Source organism: Aptenodytes forsteri, unplaced genomic scaffold (assembly GCF_000699145.1).
Source record: "Aptenodytes forsteri isolate BGI_AS27 unplaced genomic scaffold, ASM69914v1 Scaffold60, whole genome shotgun sequence".
NCBI classification, from domain to species: domain Eukaryota; kingdom Metazoa; phylum Chordata; class Aves; order Sphenisciformes; family Spheniscidae; genus Aptenodytes; species Aptenodytes forsteri.
In genome coordinates, this window is record NW_008794175.1 from 667,394 (window position 1) to 690,348 (window position 22,955).

Here is a 22,955-nt window from a genome sequence, read left to right on the forward strand (position 1 = left end):
ATTATTATTATTGCTATTATTATTTTATTTCAATTATTAAACTGTTTTTATCTCAACCCACGAGTTTTTCTCACTTCTACTCTTCCAATTCTCTTCCCCATCCCACCAGTTGCCGACTGAAGTTAAACCATCAAAGTCCTATAGCAAATGAAATTATTTCTTTTGTTCCATTAAGGAGCAGTGTTAGCATCTTTCCGCTGACATTGCTGTACCCCTTTGCTTAATTTGTGCTCCATTCATTTCCTGCGCGCCAGTATCCCAGTTAGCATAAGAAAAATATGGTTACAACTGCAGTGCTAGGCTTTGAAGCAAGCCCGTAACACACGGAGAAAGGGTCAATATCATGGGAATACTAGGAAAATACTGTTTTCATACAGCTAAGCATTACTTGTCTTACAAGGAACCTGTACCATGCCCAGTGTTCACTCTTGAGGAAACATCAACTTGGGAGTCAAAAAAATACTAATGACAAACTCAGGTTTTCAGTGCTTGTCCATAACACACCCTGCAAGGACCATAACGATTGGTGCCACCAACTAGGGAAAGTTCTTGTTTAGGACTCACAATTCAGTGGATGCCATGACCTAGAGGCTTTGCTAGAAAGGCAGCAAAGCCAGTGAAGCAGAGTCTGGCAAGTGTTAGTGGTAATTTAGAGGCAGGCTATTTGGCATTGCAGTGATATATGAAAGTAAAATCTCTCTAGAGACACAACCCCTTCTCTGAGTGTTTTGTTTGTCAGTAGGTAAAGAGTGCCACATCTCAGAGTGGGAGAGTTTGAATTATTCAACGTATTATTCCTCAGAGCACAAAGCTCCTTTTCTTTAGACAGTGTCTGAAGAATGTGTATGTGTCAGAGGAGGAGGCATTTTTATATAGTCTTCAAAACATACACAACAATCGCCAAATGGCAACTGAAAGGCATGTAAGCTTTGCAATAACAAAATTTGCCCCAACACACTGGATATACCTGGTAGTTTTTTAGTGAATTCCACAAGAACCTGCACATGACTGGTAGCCATTTCTGTTAAAATCAGAAAATTTCCTTCAGCACTGAATTCCTCGTGTAACTGTTAAAAATCAAACCAAACAAAATCTGTTAATATTCATTGTCACTTCACACTTGAGAGCATAAAATACAAGAATTATTAGACTGGATCAGGCAAGAGGTCCACCTAACCCTGTGATTTGTCTCCAATGGTTGTCAAAAACAGGTATTTTGGAAAGTGACGTAAGAATTAAAAGAAGTAGACAGTGTCCTTTCCTCTGGAATATCTGTCTCACTTTCAGTGCCGTATCTAGCAATCAATGATTTAGGCACTTCCTGAGCTAGAAGTTCTATGTGTACCATAACATTTAACCAAAAGCCTTGTTATCCATGAATCAGTCTATTTCTTTTTTTAATATATTTTTGGTTTTGACCTCCGCTGCCTCCCATGGAAATAAGTTCCACAAGTTAGTTATGGGTTATTCAACCCTCCCCCTGCAAGTGTCTTCCTTTTAGTTTTCAAAGTTGATGACTTCTTAGGAAGTAATTTTCTACAGTTGTTTTGGTTTGGTGGTTTTTTTAAGATTGAACATGACAGTTTTGTTTAAAAAAAAAAAAGAAATCTCCTTTTAAACCCTTTTTCCCTCTTCTTCCTGTTCCCCAACCTTTTTCCATCCATTACCGTGAAGACTGAGAGCTCTTAAAGGGAAAATGGAATTTCTAGAAGGTAGAGAGGAAAAGGAAAGAAGAGGGGATGAAACAAAAATCCAAACCTTGAAAATGTTGGGAATCTGGGTTCAAAAAAATGAAATATTTTCAAGCTTCCAGGCTGGCATCTTTATAGAAAGGAAGCTTGGCTGCAAGTCAAACTCAAATCACTGCCTATGCTGACAATGCGAAAAACAAAGCTCCAATCAGCAAAGGTTAGATTTGAGCATAAAAGTGTATTTCCAGAGTTGAAAGCTTTTTCTTAGCCTTAAAGTTTGATAAACAAATATGTGGTCTAACTGTTGACTGAATGGGAGAGATTCTGCCCCCCTTGCATCATGTTTTAACTGTAAGCTTTTACCCATAGTTTGCTCTGCTACTTACTACACCTACTTATGCTGAGTACAAATATTTTCTGCTGTGTAATCCTCAGCTTCATCATCTGCATCTCAAAAGTGAATTCATCAATGTACTTACTAGTTTTTTTGACACCTCCTGTGGTATTTGTTGTTTACTGTATGAATCCATGATGTAATCAAGAAGGTTCTGCTGTTCTGGGGTAAATTCTACTTTCTCCTATACTGGCAAAAAAAAAGCCCATCATGAAATGCAGTCATAGAAATGATCCAGCATCTCTTGCTTTAGGCAAAAGCTATACATCTATTTCTCACGCTTGGAGACCAAGCAGAAAAGAGGTTTGCTTGTCACTGAGATTTGTGTAGAAGTGTACAGAAGAGAGGTGTATAATGCTTCTAAACTGTGTGAGTTTGTGTGGTTTATTATTAGAAATAAGGAAATGTTTAGCAAAAAACTAGGTATGCTCAAACTTTAATATCGCACCTCACCGTATGTGATATATACCTGACGTATCACAGAAAAAATACTTCATGGATTTTATGGATGCTTTACTGAGTTTTGACTAAAAATATCAAAACTACTTCTATACTCAAGGTATTCCCTTGAGTTGGTGGGAGATGGAGTTTTAATTAATACAGACAGCTCCAGAGAGTTTGCAAGTACTCTATATTCACTGTACTAGCCACATTTAGCTCAAACATCACCACTACTGTATGAACTATTACAAGAATTTTCTTACCCTATATATTTTAGTTGTAGATGTCACTTGTTTCATGTCATGGCCTTCGTTGTCTTCGCTGACTGTCTGATCTGGGGGCTGTTTCACATTTTTCCGTAGCCTCTTTGACTTGCATTGTATTTCTGTTAACAGACCTAGAACATGTAATACAACAGATAGCAATTGGATTTATGTATGCCTTAGGCACTGAATAGGTGCATAAACACGCCCATGAAAGCCCTTTACATTAACAAACCCACTTACCTGTGCAGATCATTTCCTGAACATGTCGTTATCTTTGGATGTGAGTCTAATGAGACATACTAAGTACACACTGATGAGTAGTCTAGCCCAGCAGGAGCCCATCTGCAGAGCAAAACGGTTCTGGTAACCCAGCATCCACACAGTGTATGTGTCAGGGGTCTCACTTTGGACCAGCTCTAATCTGGTCTTACAGACAGAAAACCCACTAACAATGGGAGTGCGCTGGAGTGTGTCTAGTTCAGTTTCATCCAAAAGAAAACCCCTTCATGTGCTTCAACACCTGAACTGAAGTGCAATAAATGGGGTCAATGGGAAGACTGTCATCAAAAGTGTGCTCCTCATCCAATCCAAAACAGTAATTGAGGTGCAGCTAGCTGTTCTTACACAAAGAGCAGTGAATGTTTTCAATAATCTTTAAGCAATATTATGGCTGTAGTGCAGAATCTTTGCACAGAAAGCCCTCTCAGAAGAGAGGACTCCAGGGCTGTAGCCATTACAGTGTCACCATACAGATAGACCAACAGCTGAAAATGTAGGCTCAGGAGTAACTCAGGCTGGCAAATGTACCTGAAAAATGTATTTATTTAAAATGTTACCAAGTTGGTCTTGCTATTTTGCATTACATTTGTATTAGAGGACTGAATAAAGCCCTGGTTTTACTGTAGAGTTTCATTTGCCCTAATGAAAGGATTTTTGCATTTGTCATTTTTCTTTTTTTTGTTCTAGACTACATTTCAGTACCTTGAACCATAGAGCATTCTTGTGTGGATGTCATAAAAACTAGCAATTTGCTTGTGCTAACAAAAGAAAGGGACAATAGGTACCCTACACAACCTGTGGAAGACAGCCAGAAAGCACAAACGAAAAAGTAAACAGCTAAGTATTCATCTAAAAATAAACCTTTCAGCACAGGACTTTTTTTCTTTCTTTTTCCTTTTCTTTTTTTTTGAGCTTCTTTCAAGTATCCTTCCCATTCTTCACCTTTGAAAATGCAGAGCAGGAAAAGAGGCTCATTCAGTGAGTATATGATAGTGGAGGAAGATACCATGAAAACAGTGAATTTCATTGTGAATGTCTTTAATTTCCTGTTTAAGCACTATATAAAATAACCTACCTGAACTGCTGAGAGAAGAGGAAATTTACATTATTAAAATAAGACCTGCAAATAATACCTTGAAAGAGGGGAATAGAAATGATGGAGATAATAATTGGTATCAAGCCATGTAATTTGTGCTGCCACACAGCATCATAGATTTCTTTTTCTAAATTATTCAGTGCATCCTTTGGCGCTGTTAATGGGCTTGTACTGTTTTCCACCAGCTTAGGATCTGGTCTACTACCTTCCTAGGGAAAATTTGATTTACATTTGCCTTAAGCAGTAAGACAGATTTTTCTTATGCTTCTTGTTACTGAGTAGTACCTTGACATCTTATTATGACTCCATTTAAGTTAGCTGGAAAACTCACATGAGAGACAGGACTTTGCATTTTACCTCAGAGATAGCTAGGTTTCAATGGGTATTAAATGGGTATTACCTTCCAGGAAGAGTGGCAGAACCTGGGTCTTCCCTAGGTAGACATTTCACCCAAGAAACTTGCAGTTTATATCAAAACCACAGCAAATGACTGAAATTGATGGTTAGTAATTTTGATCTCTCTGTGGTTTGTATATAAAGGGCAGGATTAGGATTGTTGAGTAGCCGTGCCATAAATGTTTATAAGGCTTTACCTCCTTCTTCAGAGGGAAAAAAGAATCCACAGAGCTTGCAATTACAGTCCTACAAAATGAGTAAGTGAAACAAAGTTCAAGGTAACCTTTTATTTCCTAGTAATTTTTTTTTTTTCCCCCCACATAAATGCTCTGTACTAGTAGAAGCTTCATGTTTTACTGTCCTGGATTGCCTTGAACTAAAAGCAATTATACAGCACACTCCTACTTAAAAACCATTACACAGTACCTTGCCAAACATCCTCATTGCAGTGCATTAGAGCATGGTTATGGTTAAGTCATGAGCAACACAAGATACCCAGTGTTTCCATTGCAGAGAGAGAGTCAGATGGCAGTGGCACTTGCTGGCTTTTATTTCACATATGCCAGTTTGTGAAAACGATAGGCCAGTTTAAAAGTTTCATGTGGGCGCAGCCAGTATTATTTACATTGACCTATTTCTTTCAGTGATAGGTTGTTTTTTTGTCGTACTGAGTCACTCAGGCTATTTTGAACCCTCAAAATTTTGGAACAATGGATCTGGGATCAGCACCACAGGGGAGTTATTTTCCTTTGACACTTAGGGACACATTGAGTGCTGTCATCAAGTGGTGGTGTCTGCTCATATATTTACATATTGCACATGAATATGTCATATCTCAGGATCTTTGTAGCCTGTTCAATTTGCAGAATGAAAGATTAATTACATTATGCAGGCAATGCATTCCAAATATTGATGGAGCTTATTGTTTTCCACAAAACCAACAGTTAATATAGCATCTTCTGATCAGATAGAGGGATAGAAGTATATTAAAAATTCCAAGTAGATTAATTTCCTGTATGAACCTAAATTGGTTTCACACATACGTGTATGCTAAAATGATTGGAGCCATCAAGAAAAATAAATTGTAGCCCTGTTCATGAAAGGCAGAAGAGCAGCTGTTTACAGACTATTTTCAGGAGCAAGCTTGCAAAAATAATGGATTGGCCAACATTTTACTCAAAATGATTTTTAAATGTGTTTAAAGTTGCACTCCAATATCCCTGTTGTTCTAAGTTAATCAATGTGAAGCTCAATGAAGTTTATCAGCTGTCAGTCTGAATAGCATATTCGCTTTAATATGAAACATTATAAAGTCCATCAGCTTCATTTCTGGAGACGGTTCTACCTATGTGCCTATATGCAAGGCAGGAAAATCTGTAGCACCGTGAAAAAAGCTAATGAGACTATAAAAAAGGGCTAGCCTTTAGCAGGCTTTGCCTGGCTGCTGGGTGAGGTCTGGGAATGTACACTCAGCAAGTCCACAGAAACTTCCTGCTAGCGGCAGTCCTCTTTTCTCGAAAATGACATTGTTTGAATGCCAAAGTTTGGACTTTGCTAGCAAGAACTTGACAGGGAGAGCCCCAGAAAGAGTAGCAAAGGGAAGCACCAGGACTTTCCTGCTCTGGCTTCCACAACACTGCTAATGCCTCACTCCTGGGGAGTCTCCCGTAGATTTGCTTCCCCCGACTGTTTTCCTTCCCGCTCAAGCAGACTAATGGTTGTCATCTAGTGTAGGACAGCCCTTCCTTCACTGTTTGCTCAGCTCTTATACCCTTGTGTCCCTGACCACCAACTAAATCCTGTTGCTTATAAGTGTATTTGCCTTTTTCAACAGGATTTGATGCACAGGCACGGCATCATCTTTAATGCGCCTTCCACCTGCCACATGACATCTTTTATAGCTTTATTATTAAAACCAACTCAATTAAACAAATACAGTATTTGATTTGTTCTCTGCACACTCTGACTATATGATGCAAATACCTGTATACATACATTCAGCCAACATGCCCATTTGCTTGCATTTCCTTAGGCGGCACTCCTGGCATTTTCTCCTCATGTACATGTCCATCTCACAGTTGCCTCCATTTTTACACTTGTATACTGCGTTTTTTGTGATGCTTCTTCTGAAGAACCCTGCACAACACAGCAGTGACATAGATAAAAGAAAACACTCAAAGAAGCAAAGTAGTCAAGTTGAAGAGCGCCTCCATCTCCATTGGGTTTTCTGAATGACACATGTTCTGCTGCACTGCGAGTTTCTTTCAGTGCCTGGATGACTATATTCTTGGTATTTGTACTGAGAATAGTGTCAAAGTAATATAATTTAATAAATCAACAGGATAAATCATGTGCCCAAACATTAGACATTAGCCCAAAGTAAGGTCCTGGAATGTTGGGAAAATTCAGAACCATAGCTGAAACCTGCTGGGAGCAGGCTGAGCACCAGCACTAGAGCTTCTATTTGTATTTGCCATACAAATAGCCAGTGAAAAAAATACGAGTCTGTTAAGTCTCGTGAGGTACAGGATTCACAGAAAGAGAGTTGAGTAGCTCATCACAGTTCCCTCAGCTCCTGGGAGCTGCAGAAGCTCCATGTACTGGTCTGCTTGCCCACCCCCAGGTTTAATAAGGAAGCTGCATCATATCTGCCTATTGTACGTGTGGCCTCCTCCTCCCCTGTTTGTAGGATACTCCAGCCTCATTCACTAAATACTGTCCACCTGATGAGTTAAGCAGTCACCTAATTTCACCTGCGCAGGCAGTTCTACTGGTATCAGTGTGGCCTCCTCCCCTGTTTGTAGGATACTCCAGCCTCATTCACTAAATACTGTCCACCTGATGAGTTAAGCAGTCACCTAATTTCACCTGCGCAGGCAGTTCTACTGGTATCATCACTGGATTTGCTCCAAAATTGCACAGTGATGACTGCAAATGGCAACTGGTCCAAGAAATCGAGAGGACCTTTCCTCAGTCTGTCCAAATCTCCTATTTGGCTGCTGCCTATCACACCTCTGAGAATAGCATTGTGGGCAAAACGTGGAGTGCTCAAGATATGAAATGTAATTGAATAAAAGAGTCATCACAAAACAACAGGGTCTTTGCTGCCAATCATGACTTGAATGTTTCCTGAATTTTTAGTGTGACTCACTGTGCCATCACAATCTCTTTACATTGTCCTTCGTAGGGCAGAGACTATTTAGCATTAACTACAGAGGGAATTAACTCTCTCTGGCATAGGAGGGAAGCTCAGTTCTCCTCCCCATCTGAGGGCAGGTTTCTGAAACAGACTCCTGGGACCTTCTGCTGGCACATCACTGATTTATAGTGTACTTCAAACTAGAGCTCTGCGTAAATTTACATTAACCAGAGCTATTCACAATCCTTTTGCTTTCTCATTGCCACTGGCTGGCACAATAAAACCACCATCATTTTCCAGCCTGGCACTTTGATGAACTAAGAGAGGCATCAGATAAGACCCAGTCTCCCATACTCAAATCACAGGGAAAATTCAGATGTGAATCTGAATTGTTGTCCATTGCAGGATTTGTCTGTGTGTTTTCAGAATGCATTGAGCTAACATACCATCCCACTGAATCTAAGCGAGAAAACAGATGACATGATGATTTTGCCATTGTCAGATGACAACTTCCCAACTTTGGCCCATGTTTTTATAATTGCATAATCTCTTCCAAGCACCCGCGTGTAGCTACCAGTAAAACAATTCCGCTATCTGGTCACAAAAAAATCTGGCATTTCTTTGAATCTGCTGTATTTCCTGCTTGAAATCTCTTCCATGCTGTCTGTTTTACTGGCTTCTTTTCAGATAAATACACTTGACTGGCATCAGTCTCTTTTGAAATGCAGATTGCTTAGAACCTCCAGCAGCCCCAGGCATTATTTTTATTCATTATTCACGTGGTGTTTAATACATTACCATTTACTAGTCAGGGAAGGGAGAAAAAGGCCTGGATTTAAGCTGTAGGTTCTCGACGTCAGTTAAAGGCAACTGCATCTGCTTTACATAATTTATAAATTTTATTTGTTAAATTTAAATCCTGTAATTCATAACACATTAATTAGTAGTAAATGTTGAAAAGTTCTGCACAAATATTTATGATGTTCTAAGTCTGATTGATGACTTTAATCACTCACTCTGTCCACAAGGTGTGTGTTTGCTTTTTCATGGAAGAGCAAGGAAAAAGAGCTTTAGTAAATGAAATTTTTAGAAATATGTAAGAATGTGAAGGACGAATGCAAAACTAGGGATGCAAAAAGATAGGAGCCAATAGGATTCAAGCAGTCAAATATTTTCCCTTGGAAACAAAGTTTTTGAAAAAGTGAATGATGTGAAATGAAAAGTGAAATATCTTTTGGTAAAAAGTAGTTTTAACCCTACTCTCACTTCAGTTTTATCATGAAGTGACTGTTGAATCACTGTCTTCTTGAACAGACTTCTTCATAACTAATTTTTAAACTAGCTTTTTGGTATGAATGGAATTTCTAGATATATTATTCACTAATAGTTCAATATGAACTTAAACTGCCTGAAATATTTTATGTGTGACCTTATATAACAGGAGGAGTTTTAAAAAAATTCAGAGGTAATACAGAAATGGCATCTGTTAAACTAATGACGGGGCAGCCCCAAAGCTGAAGGTTTTTCTGGCACAGTCTAACTTTTATCTGATCTTGCCAAATTACAAAAAGCTCATGTTGGCTGGAAATGTTGAATTTGCTTTGTTCCCTTAGCTAGTAATTAATATGATTAATTATGGCTAGAGCTGATCCAAAGCTACTGATGCTGATTTTTCTCACGGAAATTATGAACATTGAAGGAGGACAGCTGTTAAAAGTGTAGATGAAAGCTTTGTAAACATCTCTGTTTGCCATCCTGATGGCCAACTGCTTTGGGTTTTTAAATTTAAAAGTTTTTGAAATTCACAACTGCTAGAAAAGCACCTGCTCCGCTCTGTCAAGACATGCTACAGCATTCTTTCCTCTACGTGGTCCGTGCTAGTGCAAGGAGAAGATTAAAGCGGGACCCTTCTTTGCAGGAAGTATTCCCAGTCTGGCTTGACTTGACATCAAGTGTTATCAGGAGTGGTTTGAAAATTGCAAAAACTCATACCGCCAGCCTGTGCAGAGGGAATTCACAAGTAGCTTTTCTCTCAGCAGAACTTATTCTGTGACTTTATTGAACAAGCGCAATACTATGTCCCACTTCTTCTGCAACACCTGAATATGGCCCTTAAAACCCAGTATCACTATAAAGACTAAGGCTATACGAAAAATCTTTGATGTCTTTCTGCAAAGGTTGTCTCAGAAATGACCTCTACAGCAGCAGGCTTTAAAGCGTTGTATATTGGTCACTATGCTGTAGCAATGCCTGTGAACTGCCTCATCCTTTATGGACCACAACTGTGATGCTATTATTGTTAATCAAGGCAGCATTTTCTAAAGTGATGTATTAGAGGTGAGGGAAACCTCAGGGAAGCCTTTTCTTTTTTTTTATAGTTCCACAGGCAAATGTTGTATGAGAGCAAATGTTCTGTTTAATCTGCTTTTGCATAATATGTAAAATATTAATGAAATAGTTCATACTTATTTGTTAATGGATGGTAATGTATTAAAAAAATATATAGAAGTGTATACTCCTGCCCATAACTTTAGATTAATATTCTCATGAGGGACAATAAATAAGATCTTAATATTTGTTCCTTTTGTCCAAGAAAGAAAAACAAAAAGAATGGAAGGTGTTGCTGAATGCATTACCCAACAAAGAAATGGAAAAAAAAAATTAACATATTCATCACAGAGGATTGAATCCCATAAAAATATGTGCAAAGCCTCCCCCTTTGAATAAGAATGTCCGTGGCATCAATGGAGCAGGGGTGCTGCAAGGTGAGCGCTAGTCCTGCAGAAAGGGATCTGCATATTATTTGGGACACACATTGAGCATGAATTAACAGTCTTGTCGCCAAAAAGAAGGGCTAGTCTCATACTTGAACGTGAGACACGTGAGGTAGTTCTTCTACTGCACTGATAAGAACGCAACTGAAGTACCGAGCCCAGTTTTGGTCATCATGCTTTGATATGTATACCCATGTGAAAAATTCTGCAGATACACAAGAATGATCAGAGGTCTAGAAAACATAGTATCCTCTTCACCTTGTCAAACAGAATTACTATCCTCAGCACATCTTTTTACTGAATCAGCCGGTACTTTAATCACCTCTAAAATTTATTGTAGAAACAGAATGCATTATCTTTAGATCAACTTTTACTATGTTTGATCGAGGGTACTATTTTTGTAATTGATGTTGCAGTCATGAAACAGAGCAAAAACATAAAATAAATTATCCCAATAAAGCAGTAAAATTATGGTTACATAGAGTGATTCAAAATGAATCAGTAGAAAGATGAACGCATATTTCATTTCACCATGGGTTTTAGTCTGAGTATTACCTGGTGGTTTTAACCTCTCTTCTAGAAACATACTTTACAAATTCCATAGTTTGTAAGTCTTTGAAAAAGTACTAAGACATTTAATAATGAAGTTAATAAACAGTAGGAATAGCTTACTAACAGAGTAAATATGTCATTACTTGGAATCTTCACATTAAAATTGAGTTTAATCTGGTTTATAATGACAGCATTCATATGAATTAATTCATATTTTTTTACTTTGAGACTATTCACACAGACAGCAGAAGGAAACAAATCTCTTATTTATTGGAATTATTGAGATAAACTATATGACCCTTGACTGTACTCATGTTTAAGTGTTTGACCAGTGTGGTCTGTTGTGCCCTGAGAAATGAATTTGTAATGGATAAAGCAAAACCCCCAAATTAGTTCAAAGTCCACTCTCAGTGACAGTGAGATCCACATTAAGATATTTTAGTGCTTCAGTAATGTCCAAGCTTTAGCCTTTATCCATAGAACAGCAATTATAATGAAATATTTATTCACAGAACAGAATGAAAAACTGGGACATTATTTTTCTTTCTGTAATGTACCTCAGCCCTGTGACAGAGTAACCGTCTTTAGGTGTAATAGTTATTCCATCAGCATAACCTTTTTGTCCCTCTCTGCTAAAATATCTGGCAATCATGTTTCTAATAATGGCAATGATTTTCTATATCCCAATTGCCCTGACACCAACTTGTGAATACTGTTCTCCTAAGGAGCAAGATATTTATCCTACAGATACCGCCTGTTTCCTGAAGAAGCTCCCTCCCTAGGAATAGGGGCTATCCCTAGAAGGAAGTCTAGAATTAGAAATCCTTTCATTTCACAAACCTGAAGACACCCACCATGTCCTTTGGGAGCAGAGGGAAAGAAATTCTCTGGGAACAGTCTGCAGGTGGGAGCTGACAGCTTTCACTTCCTTTCAATGGACACTACAGGAGGCATTTGGGCTGGGTTCGCAGCTGATTTCTAGGGCAGCCTAGCACTGAACTCCCAGGGGCCTCCATGGGTTTGGTTCCTTCCACAGGCAGAGATTGGCATCAACAGCTGCCAAGACAGCAGAGCCCAGGCTGCCAGGCCCGCGCATGGGAGCTGTTCTTCAGTTTACCAAGAGCCAAGGATGGCTTAAGAGCTGTAGGTTGGCCAGCTGTGCTCTATGTTCACAGGACAATGGTGGAAGACACTGCCAATCTGTCTTGGGGAAAATACAGAATAGTGTACACCAGATACAAACTTAAATCTCTAAAATGATTAATGACTCAAATAAAATTAACAAGAAAGAAAAAATAAAAATTCAGAAGCTGCTGTGCTTATTAGCTGAATTGTATTCTGTAATTGATTTCATCCTACCTTTGCATCCTTCACAAGTAAGAGCATTGTAGTGGTACCCAGAGGCTTTGTCACCACAGACCACACAGAGCTCTTCTCCTTTCACTCTTCCCGTGGAGTGACCCAGTCTAGGCTTTTTGGCTGCAGGGATATCCATTAGCTCTGTCTCCCTTGTGAAAAAGGTCTCTGAGGGTATTCTCCGGAGCTCGTACATCCCGGGGGAATACCATTCCTCATGCTGTGGAGGGTAGAAGCCTAGGTTGGAGTAATAAGGTGGTGATGAAATCTGAGGCTGAACTTGGGGAAATGGCATACTGTTGTACTGTGTGTAAGGTGACACATCTGCCTCTTGCACTGGAGAACTCATTGGCTCTGAAAGGACACCTGGAAAATAATAATGCAAAAACAATTTCTATTACTACTCTGAAACTGCAGTTATCAGAGAAGTTTCCACTTCCAGACATCCATCTCAGAAACAAGGCATAATCATAAAGATTGCATTATCTGATCTCAGATTTGCTGTGGTCCTGGTCCTACACAAATACATTGCGAGATATTTTAAAAGTAACTTAGCCATTCTCACTCACTCCTTTATTATTGGTGGAAATGTCCAGCACTTACATAAAAAAATCTTGAAAGATACCATGCAGCTAATGGTATAAATGTTCCGTTTACAAGAAAGAGCAATCCACACCACAGAGAAGCTAGCAACCTGAATTAGGTCTCACAGCAGAATAAAAGAAATCCAAACAAAAGCCAAAAATCCTATGGCATTGGTGAAAGTTAGATCAAGACTCAAACATTGTGTTAATTTCTGTTTAATGCTGAATGAATACGTCATGATAGGGAAAAACTGCACTGGGGAAAGACAAGAGTGAGGCTTAATTAGAAGACTAAGACCATGAAATAAACTTTTTAGAAGAGCCTGAAAGGGGAAAGTGAGGTTACCATGAAGGAGCAGGGAAGATATTCCTAATGTAAGTGGTGAAATGCAACCTTCTCGCCATCCAGCCTCCGGCGGCCACCCAGCCAGCCTCTGCAGCCTGGTCCCCAGCCCCTCCAAGCCTGTGACACTCAGTGCAGTTGTGTGGTTCTCATGTGAGGCACCTCTGAGCCAACAACAAACCTGGCAGTGGTAGAAGGAATGACAACCTTTCCTGTTGGGATTGACACAGTATCTGGAGGCTACCTTAACTTTGCCCGTTAAATAGCAGGTTTAAAAATGCAAACAACTTAAGTCTCATTTTTTTCTGTACTACAAAGTACAACAACATCTAGCAGTCCCTGGATTGTGTAATTAAAATCAAGCCCGTATCAACCAGCTGAAAAGAGTAATTTAAAAGTTATTTGCAAACTACTTCATATTTTCTGTTGGAGAAAGCCACATCTTGCTGTTTCATGAAAACACTGACACAATTCCTTTGTTAGTTCCAAGAAGAGAATCTGAGAAAAATAGTGGATATTTCCAGGAAGATGCTGAGTCCCACTTTTATTGGAGTCGACAGCAGTATTTACAAGGAAATTGTAAATTAATGTTCATTGGTGACCATTACTTAACAGTGCTTCAGAAGCACTCCAAAAACATTTTTGCTGACATAAAATCAGTTCCCCGGCAAGTCTCCTTCACTTCTGAGGAATCAGAAGCAATGAAGAAATGCTAACAGTTAAGAAGAGGGAACATCTGCAATGACAACAAAGAATAAAAATCTGTAGGAGGGAATTCTTCCCTCTCCTTTGTCTCGCGTCAGTTAGTGCCAGAAACTAGCCTTTTCATTTCACCTAGTTTTTCACTTTCAAGGTCTCATGCTCTTGCTCTGCAGCCTTCTGCCTTTCCTACTTTACCGCGCTGCAGAAGCCATACAAGTGCTTTAGATCTATGTGATTGCTGTGTTGTCCACAGCACATCTTTGCCAATAGCAAATGTTGAGGTCCCAGTTCAAGAATAAGCAGCAAGATGTACGTCTGGAAAAATGTGACACAAAACCAAATGAGAATAATGGTGCCATATATTATTAACAATTAGTTTAATTATGGTTGCATTTAGTTGCTCCAGAAGAGGCCAGGGCCCCGAGTACTACACTAGCAGAAGCAGAATAGCAGAAGGCACTCCCCAAACCCAAGTTTATGTCCTTTAAATAAACAGCATACACATACGGAGACCTGAGACAAAATACAGGCATCTGGGGACTCTATGGAAGAGCCTGGAGGTGAAGTTACAGCTTCACGCATCAAAGGCAAACTGTCACTGATACCTGCCAGCTGCAGGGGTGACAAAACACATAAAGGGTGAGGACAGCAATGATTTGATGCTGACCTTTATTGTTCGGTATAAATTTAATGAGTGGGTGGTCTTTCTTTAATTATATTTACCGTTTGTTGAGACTGCTGCTCATTAAGACTGGTTAAGGTACTTCAGGTACAAAAACTAGTGTTAATTGTGAGATACACAATCATTATACAAATCATTCAGTCTCTCTTTGGAAAGGAATCTGTTCACCATGGAGACCTAAATTGTCATTTGCTAGTTAGTAATTACTTAGTTGATTGAGTTTGCTAAAGGAAAGTGGGATGATCCCAAAATGAAAAGGAAGAAACTGTTGATTTTTAACTTTATGCCATCCACAGGAAATTCCACAAAAGCTCTATACCAGCCTCCTGAACTGCTTGGGCCTCTGAAAGAGCAAGAAGAGAAGGCAACACTCCTTCCACAGCAGAAAAATAATCTCAGGGCTTGTTAAAAAACTCAGGACTGCTAAAGAACTGCAGCACATGCTGAGGCAATATTGGGTGTTTATTTAAACCACTGTAGAGCCATTTTGGTTAAAGATATGTTTAGAAAAATTTTCACAATCATTAATTCTACTTTGCCTCTGGAGGAAACAAAAAACCCTGAGTCTTAATGTATAAAGTTAAATGGAGGGGGGGGGAACAACCAGCCTGTATCTCCTCCTTTTTCCTTCTCTGTCAGGCACGTTATACAATTCAGCTGAATTGAGTCCATGCTCAGAGCAATGGAAGGGAAAAGGGAGAACAGACAGGGTCAAGAGAGACTGAGAGAACATGGCCTTGTTTTATGTAAACCTGTTTTTACAGCTAAAACTCTGGGAAGTGCTCGGATACTACAGTTATGGAGACCAGACTGATTTTTAAAGATAATTAGGCTGTAACTATGTAGGTTTTTTCTTTCTTTTTTTTTCTTTTTTTTTTTTTTTTTAGTAGACCTTTTACCTGTTTGAGGCTTGGTGGGTATCTGTATTTCATCCTTAGAAATCAGCCAACTTGGGCTGACTCAGTGAGACACCATTCTCTACCCAGAGCAGATCAAAAACAGTTGTCAAATTATCTTTTTTTCCACAAAATTGTCAATGAGTCTAGAATTAAACATTGCAAGAAATGCTCTGCTCCAAAGCATTAGTGATCTAAAATCATTCCTAAAAATAATTGTTTAAAACTGTGGAAGTGTTCCATAAAGATGATTTCAAAATGAAACTGTTTCCTTTTTCTTTAGTTGAAATGTCCTTTTACTCTGAAATATTATCTTAAAAAAATTAAAACAAATGATGAGGTTGAAATAGAAACTAGATGCCTTGAAATTACTGGGACAAAGCATTTCTATGACCTGATCCAAAAAGTGTGGTCTGAACTGTGTTGCCCAGCCCTCTGCGTGCACGAGGCTTCCAACAAAAGCTGAAGGGGTTCTGCTTTCAGAGGCATACAGTGCACTGCTCTGTCCTGCATGATATTTGAAAACTGCTCTGATTTTTTTGAATTATGCTTTGCAAAGTACATGTGGGTCTAGAACAAATAGTTTCTTATCGCAAAAGAAAATAATCTTATCTTGCCAACCAGAATGTACATATGCTTTTATCCAGGTATTTGTAGAAGTCTGAGATGGGCTGGTCTCCTGCCACTGTAAGGCAGGAGCCAGCCCACTGAAATTGCTGGAGTTGCAGTAGTATAAAGCAGTGAAAGTGAAATCAGAAATAAGCTCACTGGAATATGGAAACATTTTATATTTGTGTGGCCTTAACTATTTTGAAACATTTATCTGCTCTTCCTTTTGGAAGCATACCTTTTACAACTTTAAAGAAAGACTACTTAAGTGCACACAAATATGATGTTACTTATAGCTGTAGATCTTTTAGATTATGTTTTGCAAATAATTTACAGAAATCTGGAAAGCTTACCAATACCAGAGTGAAACCTTCACATGGATATGATCATCATTTTACAAATATTTTTCCACAATACCACTTGCAACTAAAACTCATTGGAGAGTTTTGCTTTTGCTCCTTTAAATTTTACACAGAATATTTTACATAAGACTTGAAAAAAATATTTGATGTGGGCTTAACCACTTGTAGAAGTGAAAGGGAATTTTCTTTGTAGGAACTAAAGAAAGTGTTTTCAATTTGCAGAATTATACTGAGGTTATGTGCAGATTGACGAATAACATTTTGAATATTACAGAAATTACAATGAAATCACATTTCAATGTAAAAGTTATTGTTCCATTAATACAAAGCTAATTAAAGGGAAAAGAATCCTAAGCAGGTTTAAAATGTGAACCTCCGGCTCTCCGTAGGATATTCATGAAGGAACTTAAAGATATAAGAACAAGATTCAGGATTAAGTAATTTGGAAATCATAGCATAACCATTAATGAAATGCTGATTTAACTCTAAACAAATTATTTGTAGATCTTTAAAGATCATTTGGTTTAAACCACCTTCTAACATCTTACAGTTTCAAGGACGAATACAAGATCAGATGACAAACATGTCCAAGCGAGAACACGACAGTATCCTACCTTAGGCTGTCTTTGGTCTGACCATTTCTTGAAGAAAAATACTCTCCTTAAGGTACTCAGTCCTCCTTTCCCTCTCTTTTTTCTTTTTCCCCCTAAATACTATGTATAAATAAAACGTCTTAATTCTGCTTTGACCATATCCTGTTGACTTCTTTACTGTGAGAACTTTCTTTAAGACTAGCAAAGGAGTGACACAGGCCAGCGGTTATATAGTTTACTGATTAACTTAATTACAGAGAAACTTGTTTGTAAATGTCTGAAACAATAGCAATGTCCGTTCCCAGTGTGGATTTACCAGGATAAAATTTGGTTACCGTTCAAGGGGATGCCTCCAAGTAGCCTAGCCATTGTAATTGTATACCTATTGTGGTTCGTTTACAACATAATTTTTATCAATAAATGTATAGCAATGTCAGGTGATTCTGTGCAGTAAATTAACCACTTCAATATCACAAGAAGCAGGTTTTAGCTGACTGGATTAACAGATGTTTCTTAAGCACAGAAATGTTGTATTCTCAAAAAAAAGGCCAAAGTGCTCAGGCCATACTGGACACATCTGTATGACAAGGTAGAAGAGTGCCAGAGAGATGTCCTTGCCCCAAGGCCAAATGTCAAAGATCGATTCTCATCTGTGTAGCTTGGGGGTAACTCTAACTCTCTCTAGAGTGGGCAGGATGCATCTACACTACGTAGCCTTTGTTGCTGACCTTACTCTTCTGGGCCCATGTAGCTTCCCTGTGGCTCCCAGATATTATTGTTTAATATATGTCATTTCAGTTCAAAGCATCTATAACATTGTAAGGGCTGTGTTGGATGCCACCACAACAGTACTGGGACAGCATGAAGTCAGAAGATTGTGTGGCATGCCTTGGTTTGATGGCAGCTAGATGTCCTCACCCCACTGAGACAGTGTTAGAGGACAGTGTAGGGTAAAAGGAGCCAAACCTACTGCAGTGTTGTCCATGCTGCCTTTTTGGGAACAGTCCCTCAAGTAAGCCATGTCTTGAAGGCACCTACTAAAGCAATCCAAAACAGAGCCCCAGAGCAAGATAAGAGTTGAGTAGTGTCAAGATGGACAGTCAAGGGAGCTGTGCCTCTTTCAGTCTTCAACCTCTTTTGTTTAGCACTGTGGATGAGCCCACTAAGACCCAACATCAGATTTGTGACCAGAAGTATGTCTGAGGATCGCACCTGGAAGTAGATAGGCAGAGAATCAAGACTGCAAGATTCCCCTTATTTCACGAAACAGTCTTCTTTCCAGGCTAAGATCCACAAATGACTCATACATGCACAAAAAGCATCACACAAATGCATTTTAGTTTTGCCTTGCTCAGTGGTGCAACCTTCACCCTCATTTACATTCCTTCTCATTAAATTTTTTTCTCAGATTGCCACTCTGTTTGATTTGGCTCTCTTCATAATTATTACACATACACGATTTTCTGTTTTAATTTGTGTTGGTTTGTTTTCTTTTGATTTGGGGGTCTGTTAAGGGCCTAATTATCTTCTCTGCAGGGATGAAGCCAGATGTTGCATCATCTGCCAGGTGGTGCTAAAGACAAGTAGTTATTTAACATATCTTATGATCTTGAAACTGTTTAATCAGTTTGGACACTTGATCCTACTACCTTTTTTTTTTAAAGAACAAATACAAATTCATCTGAAAGGAGTCAGACTTTTAAGCTCATCTTAGGGACTGTTCTATGCCTACAACAATATTCAATGGCATTTTGTTGTTCTTACATTGTCAAATATTTAAGACAAGTTTAGATATATTGCTTTCTTTTCCCCTTTGGTAGGTTTCATTTTTTGTTTATTCTTCCTTGTCCATTTCAATACAGCTTTTAAGAGTGCTCATTCACCCCAAAAAACTTCTTTCTCGGCTAGGGCCATGTACAATGTTGGTGGCATTTCTTGTCTTGTTTTATTTTGATGTCACAAGAAAACATTGTCAGGCCACCAAAAAATACTTAAAATAGGTCTTTATTAAAATTAAACGTGTAATAATACTGACTTATCTTTCCAGGTTCTTAGAAAGAATTCCATCTCTGATAGCTGAAGTTTCACACTTAATATCTTGCATATTAGTAACTGCTATATAAGGTGCTTTCACAGAAAATAGAATGGGGCTATTACTTTAAAGGCCTGCTACTTACTTATCATATAAATGACAGTTTGAGTCAAATGCTATATACATTTCAGATGCCATCCAAATATATAAGCTTACCTTCCACATTTAAAATATGAAGGAAACATTTTTGGTGTCTGAAAATCAGTTTGGTCCCATGTGAAAAAGGGCAAGTGATAACCATTGGAAGAAATAAGATAATGGAGATATGGGTATTTAACACATGTATTGGCCCTAAAATGAAAAACTTTCAAAGGCAATTGAAAGTTGTTATCAAATACCTTTTTGCAACAGTCTTGCTGTCCCAGCTGAATTGCCTTATTGCCTTAGAGCGAGGCACGGTGCTCTGCTAATGCACCTCAGCGTCTTCTAGGTCACAGCTTGTGTCCAGCCAATTTGGAGCAAAGTGGAGGAGCTCAGATCAGTCTATGTCTATGATGGTGGAAGTGTCGACAAGACAAATTAATGGCTCTGAAGTGAACTACAAAGCTTCCAAAGGTTTTAAAGGAGATCAGGATTTCAGTCCTAAATTACAGGGGTTCAAAAAGGCAGATTGGTGGGTGTGTCACTTTCTTTTAGTTCAGGATATGAAATTGGACCAGTCTTCACATAGCTGGCCTGGTTTAATTCAATGGGTCTTGTGAAATAAAAACAGGCTTTGACTGAGGAAGAGAAATATCTTAACAGGACAGGTCCCAGGGAGACCCATGCACCTCTGGTGTTTCTTGCCATCAAAAGTCCCTTTCCCTCACTGGGAAAACCAGAGCTGCAGGGAAGAAAAAGTTGATTTTGCATGCAGATGCTATAGAGGATGCATTTTACGTATCTGGTTTTGGCCACTTCTTAAAAAAAAAAACCAAAAAAAGATGTTTTCTGTAAAGAGATCTAGGGTGTTTCTAAATCACCTGAGTAGTGAGGTGGAAAAATAGAAGCAGTTTTCCAGGAAGACAGGGTGGAAGGGAAGGACCCTGACTTCTGCTACATTAAAGATCCTTCCTCATTTGCATTTTGAGCCCCTTTTTCCAGGGACTCATAACTACAGAAGTGAAAAACTACAGTTAAAACACACTAACTCCAAAGACATAGAGAGATACTTTACCTTAGACATATACTGTTAAAACACCAACATACAATTTCCAACTACTGAAAGGTAGAAAACTTTTTTTTCTTTAAGCTTTTCTGAAAACTGCTGCAACTAGAAACCTTGGGGGTGAGTATGTAGAAGTACCATGGAATTACCATGGTGATGAGGCTCACAGCACAAGCAACTCATGATTGACAACATTTCTTTTGAGAGACCTGGACCTGGGGCTAATGTTTAGAGATGCACTTAGATTTATTTTTGAAGGTCTAAGAACACTCTCCCCATAGACTAAGTGAAGCATAATGAAAAGATAATATATTTCCAAGGTTTTTTACAGAATGTGAGTATGCATCTTTGAAAAAGGAGACTGTTTTGTATAAAGGCTGATGTTTGTAAGCAAGCAATTTCTCACTTGTGTTACATCAGAGCTGTAATGTGTGAGAAGTCCTGGGAAAAATGTATATTCTAAGGGTCATTTAAAAGCTTTCTTCCTGTTTCCTTGGATTCAGAAGTCTCTACCTGCCAAAACTGAATGTCAAAAATTTGCAAGTAGTTTACAAATATAAAATTGAGAGGCAAAACCATTTCCTACAAGCATCTTGAAGAGATGGAGTCATATTTTCACAATGAGTAACTTTCTCTGTGGACTCAGTTGCATATTATTTCTGATGTTTTTTTTCAGCTATAAAAGCAAAACACACCAAATTTGTAAAGAATTCAATTCTGAGACTTGAGTGACATCCCGCAAAACAGGACCAAGTGGCCATACAAAACAGAAGTCAGCTTAGGTGAAACACAGCAGGAGTGCTAAGTCTTCTTCCTAATGGGACCCCTGATTCAACCCCTTAATACATTATTTCTTTCTGTTACAGAAATGTCAGTTTGAATTAAATCTCCACTTTGCTAAGCTCTGAATACCTATAATGTGAGACACAATCCTTCTTCTGAAGACCTCACAGTTTCTGAGTAAGATTTCAGTGTGGAGGGAAAGTATTTTACATTAACATGCTTTCTTGTATTTTGAAGCTACCTGATCATTACTCTTTAAAAATAATGAAATAAGTAGTGAAAAAGTAGACATCAGGGGGAAAATCTTCTTGACAAAAATCTGAAGTAGTTCAATTATGCAGGACTTTTAGAAGGGATGACTGGATGTAAAATTTGGCACCCTAGATTTGAACATCATCCTCCTCTTTGTATATCATGGCCTGACATTGGAATTAACAGGTAGCAGGGAAGTGTTTAGCTATTTACATGTACTTTTTTAACAACTGTAGAAACATTTCTCCCACCAAAACCCAACACATTTAGGGCAAAAAACAATAACACACAGTAATGCAATGTGTTTTGCTTATCATTTGTGATAGCGCTTTAGTTTAGCTGTATGGAGCCAGGACACTGGAATTGGTCTGATTGGGAGAGATGCTCTCAACTTCTAAGAGCTCTGCAGCAGGAGTGGCTCCGCGTGTCAGAGTCCCTCCATGCCCGAGCCACTATTCTTGTTTCAGATAGATGAAACTGAAATGGTTTCAATTTTTCCAGCACTCAAAAAGACAGAATTCTGGTCTTATTTGGACTGGAAACTTCTGAAGTGTTGCAGCTTTCTGGGGGGGTCTGTATTGTGTGTGAGGCCCTGAATGTATCATGTTACTCAATGAAGGTCCCCCTCTGCTGCCAAAAGAAAGGCTAAAAAATCTATTATTCTCTTTTTTTTTTTTCTTAGCAGTACATATAACAGAAGACAGCTTCCCCATGCTTATAAAATATTGACCAAGAATTCTTCATTCATTAACAAACCCATGCTTAGCCTTGAAAAACTCAGTGGAACTGGAGCAAGGAGAATTTTCCAGCCTGCATTATAATTGTCTTGTGCATTGAAGTTAATAGCGTAAGTTTTTAATGATCTCAATAAGGCAATGGTTTTAATTTAGGTGAAATTACTTTCATAAATTTGCATAATATTGCAATGCAAATACATTGCAGTATAATTTTCTTACAAATTAACTGAAAATATATCTGCCTAGCTTTATTTAAATGACTCACATGAAAATATCATCCAGCTTACATACAAAGGTCTGTCTTTGCTGAACGATTTCAGGTATTAGAATAGTGCTATAAAAGCAACCTACAAGCTCTGCTATGAGCAGTGATGAGAGCAATAGTGTGCAGGATTACATTAACACCACAGACTCATTATTTGTTATTCCTTCCATAGGTACTGAAGATTCAGGAAAGTTGGCACATGTCAACCACATGTCCTTGACTTGAGATTTCAGTGCATTTTCTTCTAGGTTTCCGAGTAAAGGATAGCTTGCTATTTTAACCTAATTTGGTGACTTACCAAATAAATGAGGACCTTCAGCAAGAGAAAATCCATCAGCAGTGGCTAGCTGGTGATGTCCTATTAAATTCATTTCAGATCCCATTTATTCTTCAGTTCAGGAGGAATATGCTAATTAAGAAATAGGTTGAAAGGAGACCCTGAAAGATATAAAGCAAAAAGAATATTTAAAACAAGATAACTCATTTTTGTGTACCTATTGTAAAGCAGGATTCAGGAGGTTGTT

At 38.5% G+C, this 22,955-nt stretch overlaps 1 protein-coding gene across 1 annotated transcript in view; it reads right to left on the reverse strand.

The window, feature by feature from the left end:
• The window catches only part of NR1H4 (nuclear receptor subfamily 1 group H member 4), a 42,319-nt gene that overhangs the window by 13,152 nt on the left and 6,212 nt on the right, over nt 1–22,955 (reverse strand). Inside the window, exons 2-7 of the mRNA XM_009284151.1 lie at nt 22,730–22,869; nt 12,388–12,750; nt 6,559–6,699; nt 2,790–2,923; nt 2,171–2,269; nt 968–1,067 (exon numbers count right to left, since the gene is read on the reverse strand). Of these exons, the coding sequence (XP_009282426.1) occupies nt 968–1,067; nt 2,171–2,269; nt 2,790–2,923; nt 6,559–6,699; nt 12,388–12,750; nt 22,730–22,814 (922 nt within the window). The 5' untranslated portion in view covers nt 22,815–22,869. The remainder of the gene's footprint in view (nt 1–967; nt 1,068–2,170; nt 2,270–2,789; nt 2,924–6,558; nt 6,700–12,387; nt 12,751–22,729; nt 22,870–22,955) is intronic.